The sequence below is a fragment of the Bos grunniens genome, chromosome X (genome assembly GCF_055505025.1).
Source record: "Bos grunniens cultivar Pamir isolate PY7600 chromosome X, Bosgru_T2T1.0, whole genome shotgun sequence".
Taxonomy (NCBI): domain Eukaryota; kingdom Metazoa; phylum Chordata; class Mammalia; order Artiodactyla; family Bovidae; genus Bos; species Bos grunniens.
In genome coordinates, this window is record NC_141194.1 from 72,281,230 (window position 1) to 72,301,386 (window position 20,157).

The 20,157-nt window shown below is 38.8% G+C and overlaps 1 protein-coding gene across 9 annotated transcripts in view; it reads left to right on the forward strand.

Moving 5' to 3' along the window:
- LOC147340705 (sodium/hydrogen exchanger 2-like) overlaps positions 1-20,157 on the forward strand; it is a 175,528-nt gene that overhangs the window by 131,929 nt on the left and 23,442 nt on the right. For 3 of the 9 annotated variants that reach the window (XM_086389892.1, XM_086389893.1, XM_086389891.1), the window contains exons 9-10: positions 9,338-9,449; positions 11,146-11,984. In XM_086389892.1, the coding sequence (XP_086246018.1) occupies positions 9,338-9,449; positions 11,146-11,280 (247 nt within the window). In that variant the 3' untranslated portion in view covers positions 11,281-11,984. Of the gene's footprint in view, positions 1-1,127; positions 1,293-9,337; positions 9,450-11,145; positions 11,985-20,157 lie in introns of those variants that run through there. The other 6 variants (XM_086389887.1, XM_086389886.1, XM_086389890.1 and 3 more) reach the window with 4 other exon arrangements.

The window sequence follows — 20,157 nt, forward strand, 5'->3', positions numbered from 1 at the left end:
ACTGGAGGTAGATTCTTTACCATATGAGCCGCCAGGGAAGCCCCTACACTTACTGTCTTGCCCTTTCTAATAATTCAAACAGCCTAGAACATTTTTTTTTTTTTTACAATAAACAGTTAGAGCTAATTACCTGGCTCTCTGTTTAATTATGTTCCGTGTGGTTTTATACAGTGACTTTTGTTGGCAGAAGAGCTACACACACACTTCGAAGACTTTATAATTGGGGTCATCTCCTTTCCTTCTCCCTTTGCTTTCACCTGTTGTACATAAATATCCTCCTCCTCTAAAGTAGAACCTCTACCATGCACCATAAATTTCTGGGTCCAATTTTTTCATTGGCAAAAATTGCTATTTAACATTCTAAAGTTTTGTTTTTCTGATATTGCCATCTACTGTCTTCCTGAGCAAATTTCGTGTTGATGGCTTGAGCCTAGAGTCAAGGTGGCTTTAAATTCCTGGAGCATCAGAAAGTGACTTTAACGTATGTAAACATTAAAAAAAGAAGTAGAAAATAATAATAATAATACTAAAAAATAAAAAAATAAAATTAAAAAAGTAGACCTCAGAAAAGTATTCAAGATTGCAGTGAATTTTTTTTTTAGTATGAACTTATTGCCTATAAATCTATATTTAGCTGGTATTTTCACTCAGGTGTTGTGAAACTGTAGTTTAACATGGTTTATTTTTCATTTTGTGAGTTTAAATTCAGGTTCCTTAAGCAAATATTTAACTCTGGTGTTCAATTCCTTTTCCCATTCATTGAAATAAACTGTATTTCAGCCGCCTTCTCTGAAATATAGACCCTATGTTGCCAATACTTCTGTCTTTGGTGTAAATATTTTTTCTTCATAAGTCTATATTTCCCTTGGCTTGATTGATGTTAGTGGGATAAATCTAAAGCTGCAATTTACTAATAAAGACATTTGAAATTAGAATTTCTTATGTTTTTTTTTTTTTTTTTGGTCTTCTCTTTACATCATAGAATGGTTTTTCCATTTAAACAAGTTACATATGAAATAGGCAGGGGGTCGACCAGTTCTGGGACCTTCTAACTATAGTATAAAAATTCCTGAAAAAAAAAAGGCACTAATTTCCTGGAATTTTTATTTTATTTACTTCTTGGACAGATTGGAGTATTTGAACAGCAAGTATCTGCAGAAGATTTTGCTCAGAGAATATGATCAGGCCAGATCAAGCATTGTGCTTCTTTATGAAAAGCTTGAAAGAAAACATGCCATTGAGCTAGCAGAAGCAGGCCAGTTAGTACACACACCATCTAGTACATCTTTGCTGTAAGTGTGTTCATGTGTGCAGTGCATGCATGTGTTTATGCATGTGTGCAGTGCATGCCTGTATTTATGCATGTGGTGTCTGTGTTTTCATTAGTTTAGTGAAATATCACACAAAAATTACAGAATTATTTAAAGTTCTATCCTTTTAAAGTACAATCTTCTTTCCTTGCATCACTTCCTGGGAAATATGAAGAAGAACTTAGATGAAACTGAGGATGTTTGAGTAGCATAGGCTGCATTGTTTAGCAAACAGTGGTGAATAAAGCTTAATGGAATAAATTGTCTATGAAACTTCAGCTTCTAAGAGTTTAGAAATGTTGTCTATCTTTAAGAAATACATGTTTGCATTTTTATTTCATTTAAAGACTCATGTTGGGTAAAATTTACCATTAGCTTTTGTTGATTAAGGACTGAACTGAGTGTTAAAAGGTATTTAATTTTTCTTTTTTACTTTGCTGAAGAGAATAAATAGAGAAAAATATAATTTGGAGATTTATTTGCTGTAGGTCTTTAGGCAATTGTTAGGAGAGAATAGATAGATCTTGAAAAGGGAAAATAAAACATAGGAAAAGAAATAAGGAAAGAAAACTATGTTACTATGAATAATTATTAACTGTATTTGGTGTTTGAATAGGAATTGATGTTTTCCTGCATCATGAAATTTTGAGGATGGAGGAGGTTCTTTTATTAATTTTTTATAGATCTTTAAGATCCTTCAAGAATAATTTGTTTTAACAGGTATGAGGCAACTGTAGTTGTATATTTAGTCTAAGACAAAAGGATTAACTACCTTACCCTAAGGCCCATCATTCATAATCAGCAAGTGCAGATTTGACAGGAATGTATTTCATCAGTGGATAGCTCACTTCTCTATTTTACATTCAGAAGTTGAGGCCTCAATATTTAGCCATTGTTTAATAGTAATTGGCTAGAACACTATTATAGCCCTTAGATATACATGGTATGTACTGACATGGAACTATATCCAGGACATAATATTGATTAGAATTAGAATACTGAGAAATAAAAGTGTAGCATGATTACTTTTATAGAAAATATAATTTATATACCTGTATCTGTATGTGTGCATAAATAGTCTAAAAATGTGTACACCAAGAGTTAATTGTAGTTTTCCCTAAGTAATGAAATTGTTTAATTTTTGTGTTATTCTTTATATTGTTGTATATTTTTGGTTATGCATACATTAATTTTAGGGAAAAAAAACCTTAAATCCATTGAGGAAAGGAAATAGACAAAATCAAAAGCAAAACAGAACTTAAGGAAAAAAAAAAGATCCCAAACTCCACAGTGTAAGAATGGGAGTCCTCTTGGTTCCAAGCAGTTGACCAAAGTTAAGCAATGTTTTTCTCAACAATAAGTTAGCAAATAAACACTGGAATAGGATATCAAAATATAGTACAAAATAATTTTTGTTTTAAGAGATTATTAATTAGAATATAACAATTTTTTTTATTGTTGACTTTATGACTTGACTTTTTGAAGTGAACAGCACCAGATGACCTACTGAAGTATTTTCTGCTATAAAGTATTACTGATATTGTCTCAGCTGAATCTTCTATATCAAGTAGAGGTGGCTGGCTACAGGGAGGGAAAGGTAGATGGATAATAATTTTTATGCCATAAACTCTTGAATAGATCAGGCTTTGGACGTATTTAGGAATATTAACATTTTTCTTTTAAGCCAGGTACAAATAACCAAAATACAATTAAGAGCTAAACATAAATTTGATGTATTTGAATAGTATACATAGCAATTCTGATTAATTTAGGACTCTAAGTGTGAATTCTACTTTATGTAAATCTCACAAATAGACTCACATCATTGTCTGAAATGACCTCAGAAATACTGACATTTCCCTTTGAAATAGAAATATAAATCTGGCATTAATATTAGGATAAGAAGTATGCAAACTAGTAATTTATAAGTCTTTAATAAATATATTTCAGAATTTGAATGGAGACTAAAGCTTCAATTGCATAATTGTTATAAAAATATTATGTTTGTTTATATAGGAGAAGTCAACTCAGTTACTGTTAGATGGTAGCATACTTTAAAATTTCAAGCCACTTCATACCCATTAGAATGGCTGTTAAAAAAAAAAAAAACAGAAAATATCAAGTATTGGACAGAAAACAACATGTGTTGGCCAGATTGTCCTGGGATTGGCACCCTGTTGGGGATATAAATGGTTGCAGCCTCTGTGGAAGATGATACAGTGATTCTTTCAAGAAATTTAAACATAGAATTACCATATGATCTAGCAATTCCACTTCTGGGTATTTACCCAAAAGAAGTGAAAGCAGAGACTTGAACAGATATTTGTACACCTTTGTTCATAACAGCATTACTTACAATAGGCAGAATGTGGAAGTGACCTAAGTGGCCGTTGATGAATGAATACACAAATTGTGGTAAATATATTATACACACACACACACACACACACACATCTTTTAGTATTTGAACTAGCTCAACTATAATTTCATCACCTTCACTAGTTTTGTTCATAGTAATACGTCCTAAGGGCCATTTGACTTTGCACTCCAGGATGTCTGACTCTAGGTGAGTGATCACACCATCATGGTTTTCTGTGTCATTCAGATCTTTTTTGTATAGTTCTTCTGTATATTCTCACCATCTCTTCTTAATATCTTCTGCTTCTGTTAGGTCCATACCATTTCTGTCCTTTATCGAGCCCATCTTTGCATGAAATATTACCTTGGTATCTCTAATTTTCTTAAAAAGAACTCTGTTTTACCCATTCTATTGTTTTCCTCTATTGCTTTACATTGATCACTTAAGGAAGGCTTTCTTATCTCTCCTTGCTATTCTTTGGAACTCTGCATTCAGATGGGTATATATTTTCTTTTCTCCTTTGCCTTTAGCTTCTCTTCTTTTCTCAGCTATTTGTAGGGCCTGCCTCCTCAGACACCCATTTTGTCTTTTTGCATTTCTTTGTCTTGGGGAAGGTTTTGATCACTGTCTCCTGTACAATGTCATTAACCTCTGTCCATAATTCTTCAGGTACTCTGTCTATCAGATCTAATCTCTTGAATCTATTTGTCACTTCCACTGTATAATCATAAGGGATTTGATTTAGGTCCTACCTGAATGATCTAGTGGTTTTCCTTACTTCCTACAATTTCAGTCTGAATTTGGCAATAGTTAACGATCTGAGCCACAGTCAGCTCCCAGTCTTGGTTTGCTGACATGAAGAGCTTCTCCATTTTCAGCTCAGTTCAGTTGAATTCAGTCACTCAGTCGTGTCTGACACTGTGACCCCATGGACTGCAGCACGCCAGGCTTCCCTGTCCATCACCAATCCCCAGAGCTTACTCAAACTCATATGCATCGAGTCAGTGAAGCCATCCAACCATCTCATCCTCTGTCCATCCCTTCCCCTTCTGCCTTCAGTCTTTCCCAGCACCAGAGTCTTTTCCAATAAGTCAGTTCTTCCCATCAGGTGGCCAAAGTATTGGAGCTTTAGCTTCAGCATTCAGTCCTTCCAATGAATATTCAGGACTGATTTCCTTTAGGATTTTCTAGTTGGATATCCTTGCAGACCAAGGGACTCTCAAGAGTCTTCTCCAACACCACAGTTCAAAAGCATCAATTCTTCAGTGCTCAGCTCTCTATATGTTCCAACTCTCACATCCATACATGACTACTGGAAAAAAAACAGCTTTGACTAGACAAACCTTTGTCAGCAAGGTAACATCTCTGCTCTTTAATACTCTAAGTTTGTCATAGATTTTCTTCCAAGCAGCAATCTTTTTTAGTTTCATGACTGCAGTCACAATCTGCAGTAATTATGGAGCCCAAGAAAATAAAGTCTGTCACTGTTTCCATTGTTTCCCCATCTATTTGCCAGGAAGTGATGGGACTGGATGCCATAAGTTTAGTTTTTTGAATGTTAAGTTTTATGCCAGCATTTTCACTCTCCTCTTTCACCTTCTTCAAGAGTCTCTTAAGTTCCTCTTCACTTTCTGGCTTAAGAATGGTGTCATTTGCATATCTGAGGCTATTTATATTCCTCCCAGTGATCTTGATTCCAGCTTGTGCTTCATCCAAGCCTGGCATTTCACACGATATATTCTTCATGTAAGTTAAATAAGCAAGGTGACAATAGAGCCTTGATGTACTCCTTTCCCAATTTGGAACCAGTCTGTTGTCCCATGTCCGGTTATAAAAGTTGATCCTTGACCTCCATATAGATTTCTCATGAGGCAGGTAAGGTGGTCTGCTATTCCCATCTATTTAAGAATTTTCCACAGTTTGTTTTTATCAGTACAATGAAAGGATTTGGCATAGTCAATAAAGCAGAAATAGATGTTTTTATGGAATTATCTTGCTTTTTCTATGATCCATTGGATGTTGACAACTTGATCTCTGGTTCCTCTGCCTTTCTTAAATCCAGCTTGAACATCTGGAAGTTTTTGGTTCATGTACTGTTGAAGACTAGCTTGGAGAATTTTAAGTATTATTTTGCTAGAGTGTGAGATGAGCACAATTGTGTGGTAGCTTGAACAAACTTTGACATTGCCTTTCTTTGGGATTGAAGTGAAAACTGACCTTTTCCAGTCCTATGGCCACTGCTGAATTTTCCAAATGTGCTGGCATATTGAGTGCAGCAGTTTAAAAGCATCATCTTTTAGGATTTGAAATAGCTCAACTGGAATTCCATCATCTCCACTAGCTTTGTTCGTAGTGACACTTCCTGAGGCCCACTTGACTTTGCGCTCCAGGATGTCTGGCTCTAGGTGAGTGATTTCACCATCGTGGTTATCTGTGTCATTAAGAACTTTTTTGTGTAGTTCTGTGTATTCTTGCCATCTGTTCTTAATATTTCTTCATTTCTGCTATAAGGTTGGTGTCATCTGCATATCTGAGGTTAGAATATAATCAATAGGATTTCAGCATTAACCATTTGGTGATGTCCAAGTTTTCTCTTGTGTTGTTGGAAGAGAGTATTTTCTATGACCAGTGTGTTCTCTTGGCAAAATCCTTTTAGCCTTTGACCTGTTTCATTTTGTATTCCAGGCCAAACTTTCCTGTTACTCCAGGTATCTCTTGACGTCCTACTTTTGCATTCCAGTCCACTATGATGAAAAGGACACCTTTTTTGGTGTTGGTTCTAGAAGGTCTTGTAGGTCATCATAGGGCTGTTAGCTTTTTTAACATTAGTGTTTGGGGCATAGTCTTGGATTATGGTGATATTGAATGGTTTGCCTGGAAATGAACAGGGATCATTCTGTCATTCTTGAGATTGCAACCAAGTACTGCATCTCAGAATCTTTTGTTGACTATGAAGGCTACTCCATTTCCTCTAAGGGATTCTTGCCCACAGTAGTATATATAATGGTCATCTGAATTAAATTTGCCCATTCTGGTCCACTGTAATTCACTGATTCCTAAAATATCAGTGTTCAGTCTTGCCATCTCCTGTTTGACCACTTCCAATTTATCTTTATTCATGACCTAACATTGCAGGTTCCTATGCGATATTGTTCTTTACATCATAGAACTTTACTTCCATCACCAGTCACCTTCACAACTGGGATGGTTTTTGCTTTGGTCCCATGTTTTCATTCTTCCTGGAGTTATTTCTCCACTCTTCAGTTCAGTTCATTCACTCAGTCGTGTCTCACTCTTTGCAACCCCATGGACTGCAGCATGTCAGGCTTCCTTGTCCATTACCAACTCCCAGAGCTTGCTCAAAATCATGTCCATCGAGTCGGTCATACCATCCACCCATTTCATCCTCTGTTGTCCCCTTCACTCCCCCTTCAACCTTTCCCAGTATCAGGATCTTTTCCAGTGAGTCAGTTCTTCACATCAGATAGCCAAAGTATTGAAGTTTCAGCCTCAGCATCAGTGCTTCCAATGAATATTCAGGATTGATTTCCTTTAGGATTGACTGGTTTGATCTCCTTGTAGTCCAAGGGACTCTCAAGAGTCTTCTCCAACACCACAGTCCAAAAGCATCAATTTTTCAGTACTCAGCTTTTTTTTTATAGTCCAGCTCTCACATCCATACATGACTACTTGACAAACCATAGCTTTCCAGTAGTAAATTGGCCACCTACCCACTTGGGGAGTTCATCTTTTAGTGTCATATATTTTTGGCTTTTCATACTGTTCATGGGGTTCCCAAGGTAAGAATATCGAAGTGCTTTGCCATTCCCTTCTCCAGTGGACCACATTTTGTAAGAATTCTCCACCATGACCTGTCTGTCTTGGGTGGCTCTACACGATATGGCTCATATTTCATTGAGTTAGACAAGGCTGTGATCCATGTGATCAGTTTGGTTATTTTTTTGTGATTGTGATTTTCATTCTATCTGTCCTCTGAATGGATAAGGATAAGAGGCTTGTAGAAGCTTCCAGATGGGATGGACTGATGTGGGGAAATCTGGGTCTTGTTCTGATGGGCGAGACCATGCTCAGTAAATCTTTAATTCAATTTTCTGTTGATGGACAGGGCTGTGTTCCCTCCTATTGTTTGGCCTGAGGCAAAACTGTGGTAGGGGTAATAGCGATATCCTTCAAAGAACTTATGCCATCATTGTTATATTCAGTGCCCCTGACCCCATGGCAGGCCTCTGTTGACCCATGCCACCACTGGAGACTCCTGCACACTCATAGGCAAGCCACACTCAATCTCTGAGGTCACTGTTTCTTTCTCCTGGGCCCTGGTGTGAACAAGGTTTTGTTTGTGTCCTCCAAGAGTCTGTTTCCCCAGTGCTGTAGAAGTTCTGTATCAAATCCCACTGGCCTTCAAAGACAAATTCCCTGTGACTTCTCATCCCTTTGTCAGATCCCCAGGTTGGGAAATCTGTTGTGTGTCCTAGTACTTTTATAACAGTGAGAGAGCTTCTTTGATATAATTGTTTTCCAGTTTGTGGGCCATCTGCTCAATGGTTCTATGGTGAGGCTAATGGCGACCTTCTCCAGAGGACTTATTCCATATGCTATGCCTCCCAGGCCTGCTGCAGCCAGAGATTCCACCCTTGTGACAGGCCACTGCTGATCCATGTCCCTGCAGGAGACACTGACACACTCAAAGGCAGGTCTGGCTCAGTCTCTATGGGGTCTACAGTTCCTGATGTGCACAAGGTTTTGTTTGTGCCCTCCAAGTGTTTCGGGCAAATATGGGGTTCTATTCTAAATGCAATTTTGTCCCTTCTACAGTCTTGTTGGGGCTTCTCCTTTGCTCTTGGACATGGGGTATCTTTTTTTGGTGTGGTCCAACAATCTCCTGTCCATAATTATTCAGCAGTGATTCTGGAGTTCTCACAGAAGATGAGCGCACATCCCTCTACACCATCATGGGTACCTAAAATAGGCAAATTCATAGACAGAAAGTAGAATGGTGGTTCCAAGAGCTAGAGAAAGGTGGGAATCAGGAGTTATTGTTTAATGGGTACAGACTGTCAGCTGGGAAAGATGAAAAAGTTCAAATGATAAATGGTGGTGATTGTTGTAAGAGCTGTGAATATATTTAATGCTACTGAACTACTTAAAATGGAAATTAAAAAAAAGCCTCAAAGCCATTTGAAATGCTACTGTGAAACGGCATAATTCTAATGGTTAGCCTCAGTTATCATAATTAAATTGATCTGCAGTTTTCCTTGAATAATGAGTGAATAAGCACTTTATTAAAGTCATTTTGAAGAATCACTGTCAGCAATTTATACATACTTGTTTGGTTGTGTATAGAGTGAACATGGGTATGGATTATAAAAATTTTAGTACTCACAAACAGAACTGTCCTTTGAAATATTTTTAGCCTGATATTGAGATAAACTGACTTAGAAGTAGAAAGTCCCTGAATGTCTGAATTTGCTACCCTTAAAGTTCAGATTTCTTCTTTTCAGTGAGTCTCCCTCTCCATCCCAGCCTCAATTAGTCTTTCAGACCATCTTTGTAATGCATGTATTGGTATTTTAGCTTTTATGAATGCATTTATGAAAATGTATTTATATGGTGATTGCCTATAATGAATCCAGGTATCTTTTTTCAGCCGCCGTCATGGAACAGCCAAGTCAGTCCCATCCCCAGCACCTCAGGATCAAGACATTATGGACAATATTCAAGATCTACTGGCTACAAACCTTTATAGGGTCAGGAGAATGGTAAGATTGTTATTCAGTATATACTACTTTATTCATCACAGAAATGGAATAAATCTATATACACTTTGTTTTATAATTTCAAATGAACTTTCCCCCCATATATGTCACAGAAATGTTAGCAGGGTAAATAAAATGACAAATCAGTGTTTCAGTCACTCAAACTTGTTACTCATAGGAAAGTCCTATAACATTTTCTATTTAATTGCCAGTTTTTTTAAGGAAACTCCATACTTCTTCCATAGTGGCTGTATCAACTTACAGTCCCATCAGCAGTGCAAGAAGGTTCCCTTTTCTCCACACTGACTCCAGCACTTGTTGTTTGTGGATTTTTTTGAGGATGGCCATTCAGACCATTGTGAACTGTTACCTCATTGTAATTTTGATTTGCATTTCTCTAATAATGAGTGATATTGAGCATCTCTTCATGTGTTTATTAGCCATCTGTGTGTCTTTTTTGGAGAAATCTGTTTAGGTCTTTTGCCCACTTCTTGATTGGGTTGTTTGTTTTTCTCATATTCAGTTGTATGAGCTGTGTGTGTATTTTGTAAATTAATCTTTCATCAGTTGTTTCATTTGCTATTATTTTCCCCCATTCTGAGGGTTGTCATTTCACCTTGTGTATAGTTTCTTTTGCTGTGCAAAAGTTTTTAAATTTAATTAGGTCCCACTTGTTTATTTTTGTTTTTATTTCCATTTCTCTAGGAGGTGGGTCATAAAAGATCTTGCTATGCTTTATGTCATACAGTGTTCTGCCTATATTTTCTTCTAAGGGTTTTATAGTTTCTGGTCTTACATTTAGTTATTTAATCCATTTTGAGTTTATCCTTGTGTATGGTGTAAGAAAATGTTCTAATTTCAGTCGTTTACACATAGTTATCTGGTTCTCCCAGCACCACTTATTGAAAGCAAAGAAGTGTTAGTTGATCATTTGTGTCTGACTCTTTGCAATCACACAAACTGTAGTCCACCAGGCTCCTCTATCCATGGAATTCTCCAGGAAAGAATACTGGAGTGGTTTGCCATTACTTACCTGATTTCATACAACACTACAGTGCTACAGGCATCAAGACACTGGCACAAAAACAGAATTATAGACCAATGGAACAAGATGGAAAACACAGAGACAAACCCATACACCTACGGGCACATTATCTTTGTATATTATTGCCTCCTTTGTCAAAGATAAAGTTCCCATAGGTGTGTGGATTTATCTCTGGGTTTTCTATCTTGATCCATTGATCTATACTTATGTTTTTGTGCCAGTACCATACTGTCTTGATGACTGTTTCTTTGTAGTATAGTCTGAAATCAACTAAGTTGATTCCTCCAGCTCCATTCCTCTTTCTCAAGATATTCGAGGTCTTTTGTGTTTCCATTCAAATTGTGAAATTGTTTTGTTCTAGTTCTGTGAAAAATGCCATTGGTAATTTGATAGGGATTGCATTGAATCTGTAGATTTTATTTGGTAGTATAGTCATTTTCACAGTATGGATCCTTCCAACCCAGGACCATGAAATATCCCTCCATCTGTTTTGTTGTCTTTGATTTCTTTGATTAATATCTTATAGTTTTCTATATGCAACTCTTTTGTCTCCTTAGATAGGTTTATTCCTAGGTATTATATTATTTTTGTTGCAATGGTATATTTATACCTTTATATCCTTTCATTTTGCTGAAATATGAAAATTTCTTCCAGTGCCCACGTCTGATCAGGCAACTCATCCAGCTAACTCACTCAGTGCTGAAGTCCTACCTTCACTCCCTGACTGACAGCAGAATCCTGTCGTCAATTCTGACATACCGTGGAGCACTACTAGGAGTCAATATTTGACTACAGATGTTCATTTCATTTTGAAGTACTCATTTCAGTTTGAAGAACCATTCATTTCCATTTGAAGGACTCCCATTAGCACTTCTTATAGACCAGGTCTGATGGTGACAAACTCCAATTTTTGTTTATTTTAGAAAGATATTTATCTCTCCTCTTTTTGAAGAACAGTTTTGTCATTTACAGTATATGTATTTTGTGGTTATTTTCCTTTCAATACTTTGATTTATTATTCCACTTTCTCCTGGCCTGCAAGATTTTTGCAGAGAAAAATGTATATATACTATTAGTGGCTTTCCTAAATTTGTGATGTGTCATTTTTCTCATGTTATTTTAAAAATTCTCTCTTTGTTTTTGACAATTTAATAATAATGTTTCTTATATAGACCTTTTCAGGTTTAACATATTTGGGGGTTCATCTGAATATGAATGTCCATTATCTCTCAATATTTATATATTTCAGCCATTATTTTATCTTACAATAGCTTATTTTATTAAGCTTTTATCCCTTTTCTTATTTACTTCTGGTACTCCTATTGTGCATATATTGATTTACTTGATGGTTTCTGAAAGTCTCATAGGCTTTCTTCATTATTTTTCCTCTTGTTCCTCTGATTATGTAATTTGAAATGAATTGGGTTCAAGTTCACGATTTTTTTTTTTTTTTTTGCTTGAATGAAATTGATATATGAAGCTTGGTATTGAAATTTTCTCTTCAGTAATTATTCAGCTCTTGGATTTCTGTATCCAACCCCCCCCCCCCCCCCCCCGAAAGGCTATTATTGAACCACGCAGAGACGCTGGTATTCTTGGTTTCCGGAGGAGAGGAATTCAATCCAGGGCCAGAAACGAGGCTTGATCGCTCAGAGCTTTTGTGGAAGAAAGTTTTATTAAAGTATAAATGAGATAGAGAAAGCTGACATAGGCATCAGAAGGGGGCAGAAAGAGTACCCCTTGCTAGTGTTAGCAATGGAATTATATACTCTCTACTCCCATAATTTACATTTTAAGATAACAGGATTAGCCAGAAGGTTTTTTTCCAGAGACTGTCCTCAAGCAGGATACATTATTGTTATACAGTCCTAAGGAATGTAGAGGGGGGAAAAAAAAAAGTTTGTCCTTTCTTCTTCGTTGAGAAGTCCAGACCCCTCTCTCCTTGGGGACCCCTAGACTTCTTATCAACCTACCTAAGAAATAACTCTCTCATACTCCCTTCTCTTTTAGGAGAATTATGTTGCCAAGGGAAAGGGGGATCATTCTCATTCCATAACTGCTTCTGAGCTGATAAGGGGCATTGTCCCTAAATTGGTGAGGCAACATATTCTCCTAACCCTCATATTGAGGGTCTCTGATCCAGGGGCCCCAAGTAATAGTTGGAGGAGGGTGTGGCACTCATAGGAGCTTGGACAACCATTTGTAACTTAAAAGTTTTTAGACGGTTAGAAAACTCCATTATACAGTTACAGATGTAAGGCAAAATAGTCATTAAACCAAGTTAAAATCAAAATGAAAAGTCACATTATGTCCATAGTTACATCAGTCCATCTTAAGGTTGTTAGATGTCATCAGTTTAAGAAAAGGCATCACATGTGATTGTTGTCGAAGATATTTGCAGACTTGGAGAAAGTCTTTTCCTTGAAGTGGAGATGTCCACCACAGGAAGCCTTCCACTGATGAAGAGGGGAGTGCTCCACAGACCCAGCAGTTAGACCGATTGTGGAATGCAGTGTAGGAGTGAGCCCAGGACAAGAAGGCCTTGTCTTAAGGATCAAATGGCAGACTCAGGATTTTTGGAGTCAGCAGAAGTAGGCTCACATAGATTATCAGGCCCATCTGAAAAGTACAAAGTCAGAGCACAGAAAGTAAAGACATAAAATGAAGTTACTTAGTTCTGGTCAGGGTGCCACCTCTTAACTCGCGTGTGATGTACCCAAGAATCAATTCCTGGCACTTTGACAGCTGTGGGAGAAGAAAGAATAACCTGCTAAGGGCCTTCCCAGAGGGGCTCAAACGACAGGCCCCCAGACCCCAATGATTTTATGAGGAACTCGGTTCCTTGCTCAAATAGAGGCTTGCGTGACTCAGAGGCTGGGTCAGGAGTCATCTCCCAGAGTTCTGTTAATGCCTGTTGTAAAGCTGAGAGCTGAGTTACATAACTAGTTAATTCCAAGGCTTCAGGGTATATAACCATGTTTATGCATAAGAATGGCCTTCCATAAATACATTCAAAGGGGGACAGTTCGAGCCCTCATTAAAGCTATGGGTAGGACTTTAATCCAAATGTCTTGCATCTATTGAATTAATTTGTGCAGATGTCTTTTGATAATGTCATTAGCTTTTTCAATCTTTTTTGAGGATTGGGGTCTCCAGGAACACGGTAAGTGATATTTTATTCCTAGAGCTTTAGACACCCCCTGAGTTAGAGCAGCTTTAAAGGCAGAGCTTTTGTCATTCTGAAGGCTCTGTGGCAGCTCAAACCTGGGGATAACTTCATGGATTAAAATCTTTATAACCTCCTTAGCCTGTTCACTACTACAGGGAAAAAGCCTCAATCCATCCAGTAAAAGTATCCACCCAAACTTGTAAGCAAGAATATCCATTAGGTTTTGGCATATGAGTAAAATCAATTTCACAGTCCTCTTCAGGATATTTTCCACTTTGTTGTAATCCAGATTTTGCTAGCTTTTCAGTCCTTGGGTTATTTTTCTGACAAACCTCACACTTTTTGATAATGTTCTTTAAAGTATTATTATATTTTTACCTTCAAACAAATGAGAAGCCATCTGGTAAGTACTCACTGCACCCAAATGAAAACTCTGGTGTAAACCCTTAAGAATTTTCCATTGAGCATTTTCAGGAATTATTAATCGTCCATCCTTGGACTGTAACCATCCTTTATCAGTCATCGTTGCTCCTCTTTTCTCATATCTTTCTGATTCTCCCTCAGTATATTGTGGTTTTTCCTGTTCCACAGGACCTGTCCAGATCAAAGGTGTCTGTAGTGAAGGGGTTTTGAAAAGTGCTGCTTTTCTGGCTTGACAGTCAACCAGCTTATTACCTTTGGCTACTTTACTCCCATCTCAGTTGTGTCCTTTGCAATGCATAACAGCTATTTCTTTAGGACAATATATAACAGTTAAAAGTCTCTCGATCTCTCTGAAATGTTTAATAGGTTCTCCTGTTGTTGTTTTAAACTGTCTTTCTTTCCATATTGCAGCATGAACATGTAAAGTCAAATAAGCATACTTAGAATCAGTGTAGATATTTACCCACTGCCCTTTGCTTAACTCTAGAGCTTGGGTCAGAGACACAAGCTCTGCTAACTGAGCACTGGTTCCCTGGGGAGAGATTTTGCTTCTTAAACCTGTTCAGCAGTCACCACGACGTAACCTGCTTTACGCTTTCCATCCCAAACAAAAGAACTGTCATCTGTAAATATTTTCATGTCAGGATTGTCTAATGGGGTATCCATTAGATCTTCCCGAGCTGCATGGTTTAAAGTTAGGAATTGGGAACAATCGTGATCAGGTGTTTCATTTTCCTTCTCAGAAAGGAAAGTGGCAGGATTTAAATTCCCACAAAGTTTAAGCTTAGTTACTCGTCCTTCTAACAACAATGACTGATATTTAAGAAGCCTACTGTCTGTCATCCAAATATTAACCTTAGAATTTAAGATTCCACTCACATCATGAGAAGTCAGTACAGTAAGGTTTCATCCATTAATTATTTTTAAAGCTTCAGGTGCTAATAAAACTGCTTCCCCAATTACTCTTAGACAATGGGGCCACCCAAGTGAAATTGCATCCAATTCTCTGCTTAGATAAGCAATAGGTTGCTGGTGAGGCTCTCGGGGCTGTGTCAAAACTCCCAAGGCCACACCTTTTCTTTCAGTGACAAATTAAATTCTGACCCTGTGGACAGCTCAGAGCGGAAGCTTGCAGCGGAGCAGTCTGAAGAACCTTAAAATCCTTTTGAGTATCTGGAGGCCAAACCAGTTTGTCGGTTTGGGCCTGCTAAGTTTCAACTATAAGTTTATATAAAGGCCGGGCAAGTTCCGCATAACCTGGAATCCAAATGCAACAGTAACCTATGATTCCCCAAAATCCTCTCAGTTGTCTTAAAGTCATAGGTAGGGGATGATTTAGTATAGGTTTAATTCTCTGGCGCCTGGGGCCCTACTCCCTTCTGATATGATTAGGCCCAGATATCTAACAGATTGTTGACAAAGCTGAGCCTTTTCTCTTGATGCCTTGTAACTGCAGCCTGCCAGAAAATTTAAGAAGTCTTCTGAGGCTCATGAACAAGCTTCCTCTGTCTCAGCACAGAGCAAAATATCATCTACATATTGTAACACCACTGCTTTGGAGCTATGAAATTTTGTAGATCCCATGACAAACTTTATCCAAATAAGTGAGGACTGTCACGAAATCCCTGGGGCAAAAGTGTCCAGGTTTACTGAGAAGCTGGCTGTGTAGGGTCCTCAAAGGCAAATAGAAACTGACTTTCATCCACCAAAGGCACTGAATAGAAGGCATCTTTTAAATCAATTATTGAGAAATATTTGGCTCATTCAGGAACTTCAGACAATAGAGTGTAAGGATTAGGCACCATAGGGTGTAAAGGAGCTACAGCCTCATTTATTATTTGTAAATCTTGGACCAGTCTCCATTTAACATTTGATTATTTTTTATATCCAAAATAGAAGTGTTATATGGACTGTTATAGGGAATTAATAGTCCCTGCTCCTTTAAATTTTCGATGTTGGGTTTTAACCCTTCCTTAACCTCAGGTTTCAGTGGATACTGCTTCTTATGTGGAAATAAGTGTGTGTCTTTGAGTGTGGCAACTACAGGAATAGCATTTTGTGCTCAACCCACAGTTTTTCTATCAGCCCACACTCTAGGATTTACATTTTGTTCAATTAAAGAGAGAGAAAGGGAAGGCTCCATATTCATGAAAACAGAGGCATGGACCTTACTCAGTATATCTCTCCCCAAAAGGGGTGACAAGACTCTGACACGATCAAACACTCGTGTTAAAATAGCACAGAGTAAGTCACAACTTACAGAAGAACGGAAATAATAACTCTTGGCTTGTCCAGACAGTCCCATTACATAAGCAGATCCGAAAGAAAGTGGGCCAGGGGCTTCAGTAAGGATGGAGTAAGCTGCCCCAGTGTCTAAAAGGAAATCGACAGATTGGCCCCCTACAGTTATTAATATGCAGGGTTCCTCAGGTGTAATTGGGATGGGAGCTTGTGTTAGGAAGCCCAGGCACCTTCAGTCCTGATTGTCTTGAGAGTCCGACCCCTGAAACCTATGCCTCTGGGGTCAGTCTCCTCCAGTGTGGTCCCTTGGAGACCAGACATGGAGCCGGGGAAGCTTGGATGCCTGAGGACAATCTCACTTGAGGTGACCCTCCTTTCCACAGTAATAGCAAGCCCATCCCTTTTCACCTGAGTCCCTCTGGGCATTTTTCTCAGGCTGTTTAAGAACGGTTTTCATAGCCTTTGCAAGGGCTTCCGCCTGTTCCTTTGTCTTTTTCTGCCTTTCTTTCTTTTCCTCATATTCCCTACCATAATAGACTGTCTGAGCCAGTTGTAACAGATTATCTAAAGACTGATTTGGTCCATACGCCCATTTTAATAGCTTATGGTGGATATCTGGAGCCAACTGAGTGAGAAATCTAACCTTTAAGATCACTTTTCCCTCTTCACTTTCAGGATCAATCTCAGTGAATCAGCGAAGGGCTTCTCTCAGTCTATCTAGGAATTTATCAGGAACTTCCTTCCCCTCCTGTTCTATGTCTGCCAATTTGCCATAGTTTAAAGACTTAGCACACACTTGCCTGAGTCCTTCAAGAATACATCTGCACAATGACTCTGATCCCATCTTCCTTTAGCTGTGCTGTAGTCCCAGTTTGGTTCTGTAGTTGGGACTGCCTGATTCCCAGTGGGGAGGGTGGCTATCTTATCCTCCCTCTTCCCTACTGATTCATTACCAAGCCATTTATCTCCATAAGCAACTACTTTTCCCAAAACTTGAGTCTTTGAGTTTGGAGTCAGTGTTTGTCCCAAGATATAGATCACATCTTTCCAAGTAAGGTCATAAAGCAAAGTAACACCTTTAGAGGTGAGGACCCAGCTCTAATATTTAGAGCTCTAAATATAAGCTCTAATATATTTTTCTTGGTCCTCTAAATAGTCTCTCAGATCCTCCTTGATTCTTTGTATTTCTTGATAAGAAAAAGGCTTATTAATTCTCATAGACTGATTATTTCTCCTTGTGGGTGCTTCATGAAGAGGCAACAGCTTGTGTGGCTGTTCCTCAGTCTCTCTGGCTGCTCTGCGCATATGACCCCAGGGATAGATTGGAGAAACCTGCTTTTCTTTATCTGTCTCCTGTCCTTCATCTCATCTAGCAAAGTAGGAGGACAGGAGGGAGCTGAAGGAGTCACACCCAAATCTATATCCTTAGGACATAAGTCTGGCACACTTCGCAGAGAGAAAAAGGACAACACATATGCTACTTCTACCCATTTCCCTTGTTTTCTACAGAACCAGTCTAATTGTAAAACAGTTATACTTAAGAGACCCACCAACCGGCCACCCGCGGCAGTGTAGTATCACATAGGAAGACCAAGCGTGTCTTCTTTAAGCTCTGGAGATCAAATCTATCCCAGTTTTTCAGGATACAGTTCAAAGGAGTGAGGCTGGAGTTGTTAGCTCCCATCTGTAAGAGAGAAAAAAAGTGACCAGCGCCCTCTTTCTACTGAAGGTGTCACTCCCTGCTCTAGATGGGGGTGTAGACAGACTTTACACCAAAGCTTTTCTTTCCTGGTCGGACTTAGTCTGTCCCTTACCGACGCAGGCGACATACATGTCCCTCCTGGTACTACCACTGAGAGGGGGTGGGGATGCACCAGGGGTAGACCTGATGGCATCCCTGACTGACGTCCAGCTCCTCACCATTAAAACCTTGCTTGCCTCTGATGCCACCCTGGGTGCAATCAGAGTAACTTTCCGGAATGCCTCCCAAGACAAGACTGCTGGGGGAAACATTTTCATCACCTGAGTGCACAACCCTAAGTATATGCCTGACCACAATAAGATCAATATGAACATAAAACCGAGATGTTCCTTCCAAGCATCACCACACCAGTATAAGAGTCTCCTCTGGTCCACTAAGAGCCAGTGTTACCAAAGGGGGGAAAAAATCATTGTAGTTCCAATCTGAGTAACCTTTAACCTCAGAGATGCTCTTGGAGCTAGAGCTCAATCTGTCTTCCAAACTTTCTATGCCTAGTGAGGCTAAGCGCTTCCTGATTACCAATCCAAATTTGGGACCTAAGTCATAGTACACAGTAACAGCATAAATCACAAGTCCCTTGCAAGTCTACTAATCTGACAGATAAGGTTAGTACTTCTATTTCCCAAGGAGTTATGAAATGGTAAAAGAAACTGAAAAGTTTGACTGAGAAAGGAGAGTTTGGTCCACATGCTTTGCCCATTTCTGGTCGGTCCCCAAAGGAGACTTAATGTGTCTCTTGACATTGACAGGCCGGTATAAACCCCTGACAGGTTTCTTCCATAAGCTGTATGAGGTCACCGCGGAACTACAGAGCAGGGTTCCTCACTTGCTTCGTGCAGGGCATTTCATTCATTCATGCAAGCACACCACAGAGTTATTAAAGTACAGCAGAAAACGTGTTCGCAAGCAGAACAAAGAATTAGAGTTCCAAGCATCCTTACCTTGTCCTGAAGAATCCCGGATGAGCCCACAAGATGAAAGGTTGTTGTTGAACCATGCAAAGATGCTGGGATTCTTGGCCCCCAGAGGAGAGGAATTCAATCCAGGGCCAGAGACGAGGCTTGATCACTCAGAGCTTTTGTGGAATAAAGTTTTATTAAAGTATAAAGGAGATAGAGAAAGCTTCTGACATAGGCATCAGAAGAGGGCAGAAAGAGTACCCCTTTGCTAGTGTTAGCAATGGAATTATATACTGTCTAATTAGTTATTACAGTGAATCCAAAGAATGTCTGGACGTTGTAAAGACCTCAGTAGACCTACTCCCATAATTTACATTTTAAGATAACAGGATTAGCCAGAAGGTTTTTTCCCCAAAGACTGTTCTCAAGCAGGATACATTATTGTTATATAATCCTAAGGAAAGTAGAGAGAGAAAAAAAAAGTTTGTCCTTTCTTCCTTGTTGAGAAGTCCAGACCCCTCTCTCCTTGGGGACTCCTAGACTTCTTATTAACCTGCCTAGGAAATGACTCTCTCACCTTGCCATGGTTTCTTTTCTTTACAGAAATTTTCATTTAGAACTGTTCATGTGTTGTTTTTCCTGTGTTCTTTTAGTTCACTGAACTTTGTCAGGTAGTTCATTGACATCCATTTCTGTAGGATTATTTGTTGGAGCCTTATTAGTTTCCTTTGGTAATATCATGTTTCCCTGATTCTTTGTGATCCTTGAGTTGCCTTTTGTACATTTGAAGATATGATCCCCTCGTCTAGTTTACAGGCTGACTTCAAGAGAACAACACAGTCATTAATCAGTAGAGACTTGGATTCTGGGAATGTTAACTGACTATGTCCATAAACAGGCAATGTCTTCTTTCGGGGTCTGCTAGTAGCTGAGAATTGCTGTCAGTTTCTGTGGATCTGATGGGCCTGTTGCTAGAATCTATGCTCAGATGTTGACTCCTAACAGCACTTCACGATATGTCAGAGTTGTTGATAGGATTCTACCATCAGTCAGGGGCTGAAGGCAGGACTTCAAGGTTAGGTGAGTTAGCTAGATGAGTTGCCTGATCAGGTGTGGCCACTGGCAGAGCTCCATGAATGGGTAAGCATTGTGGATAGGCAGAGCCTACTGAC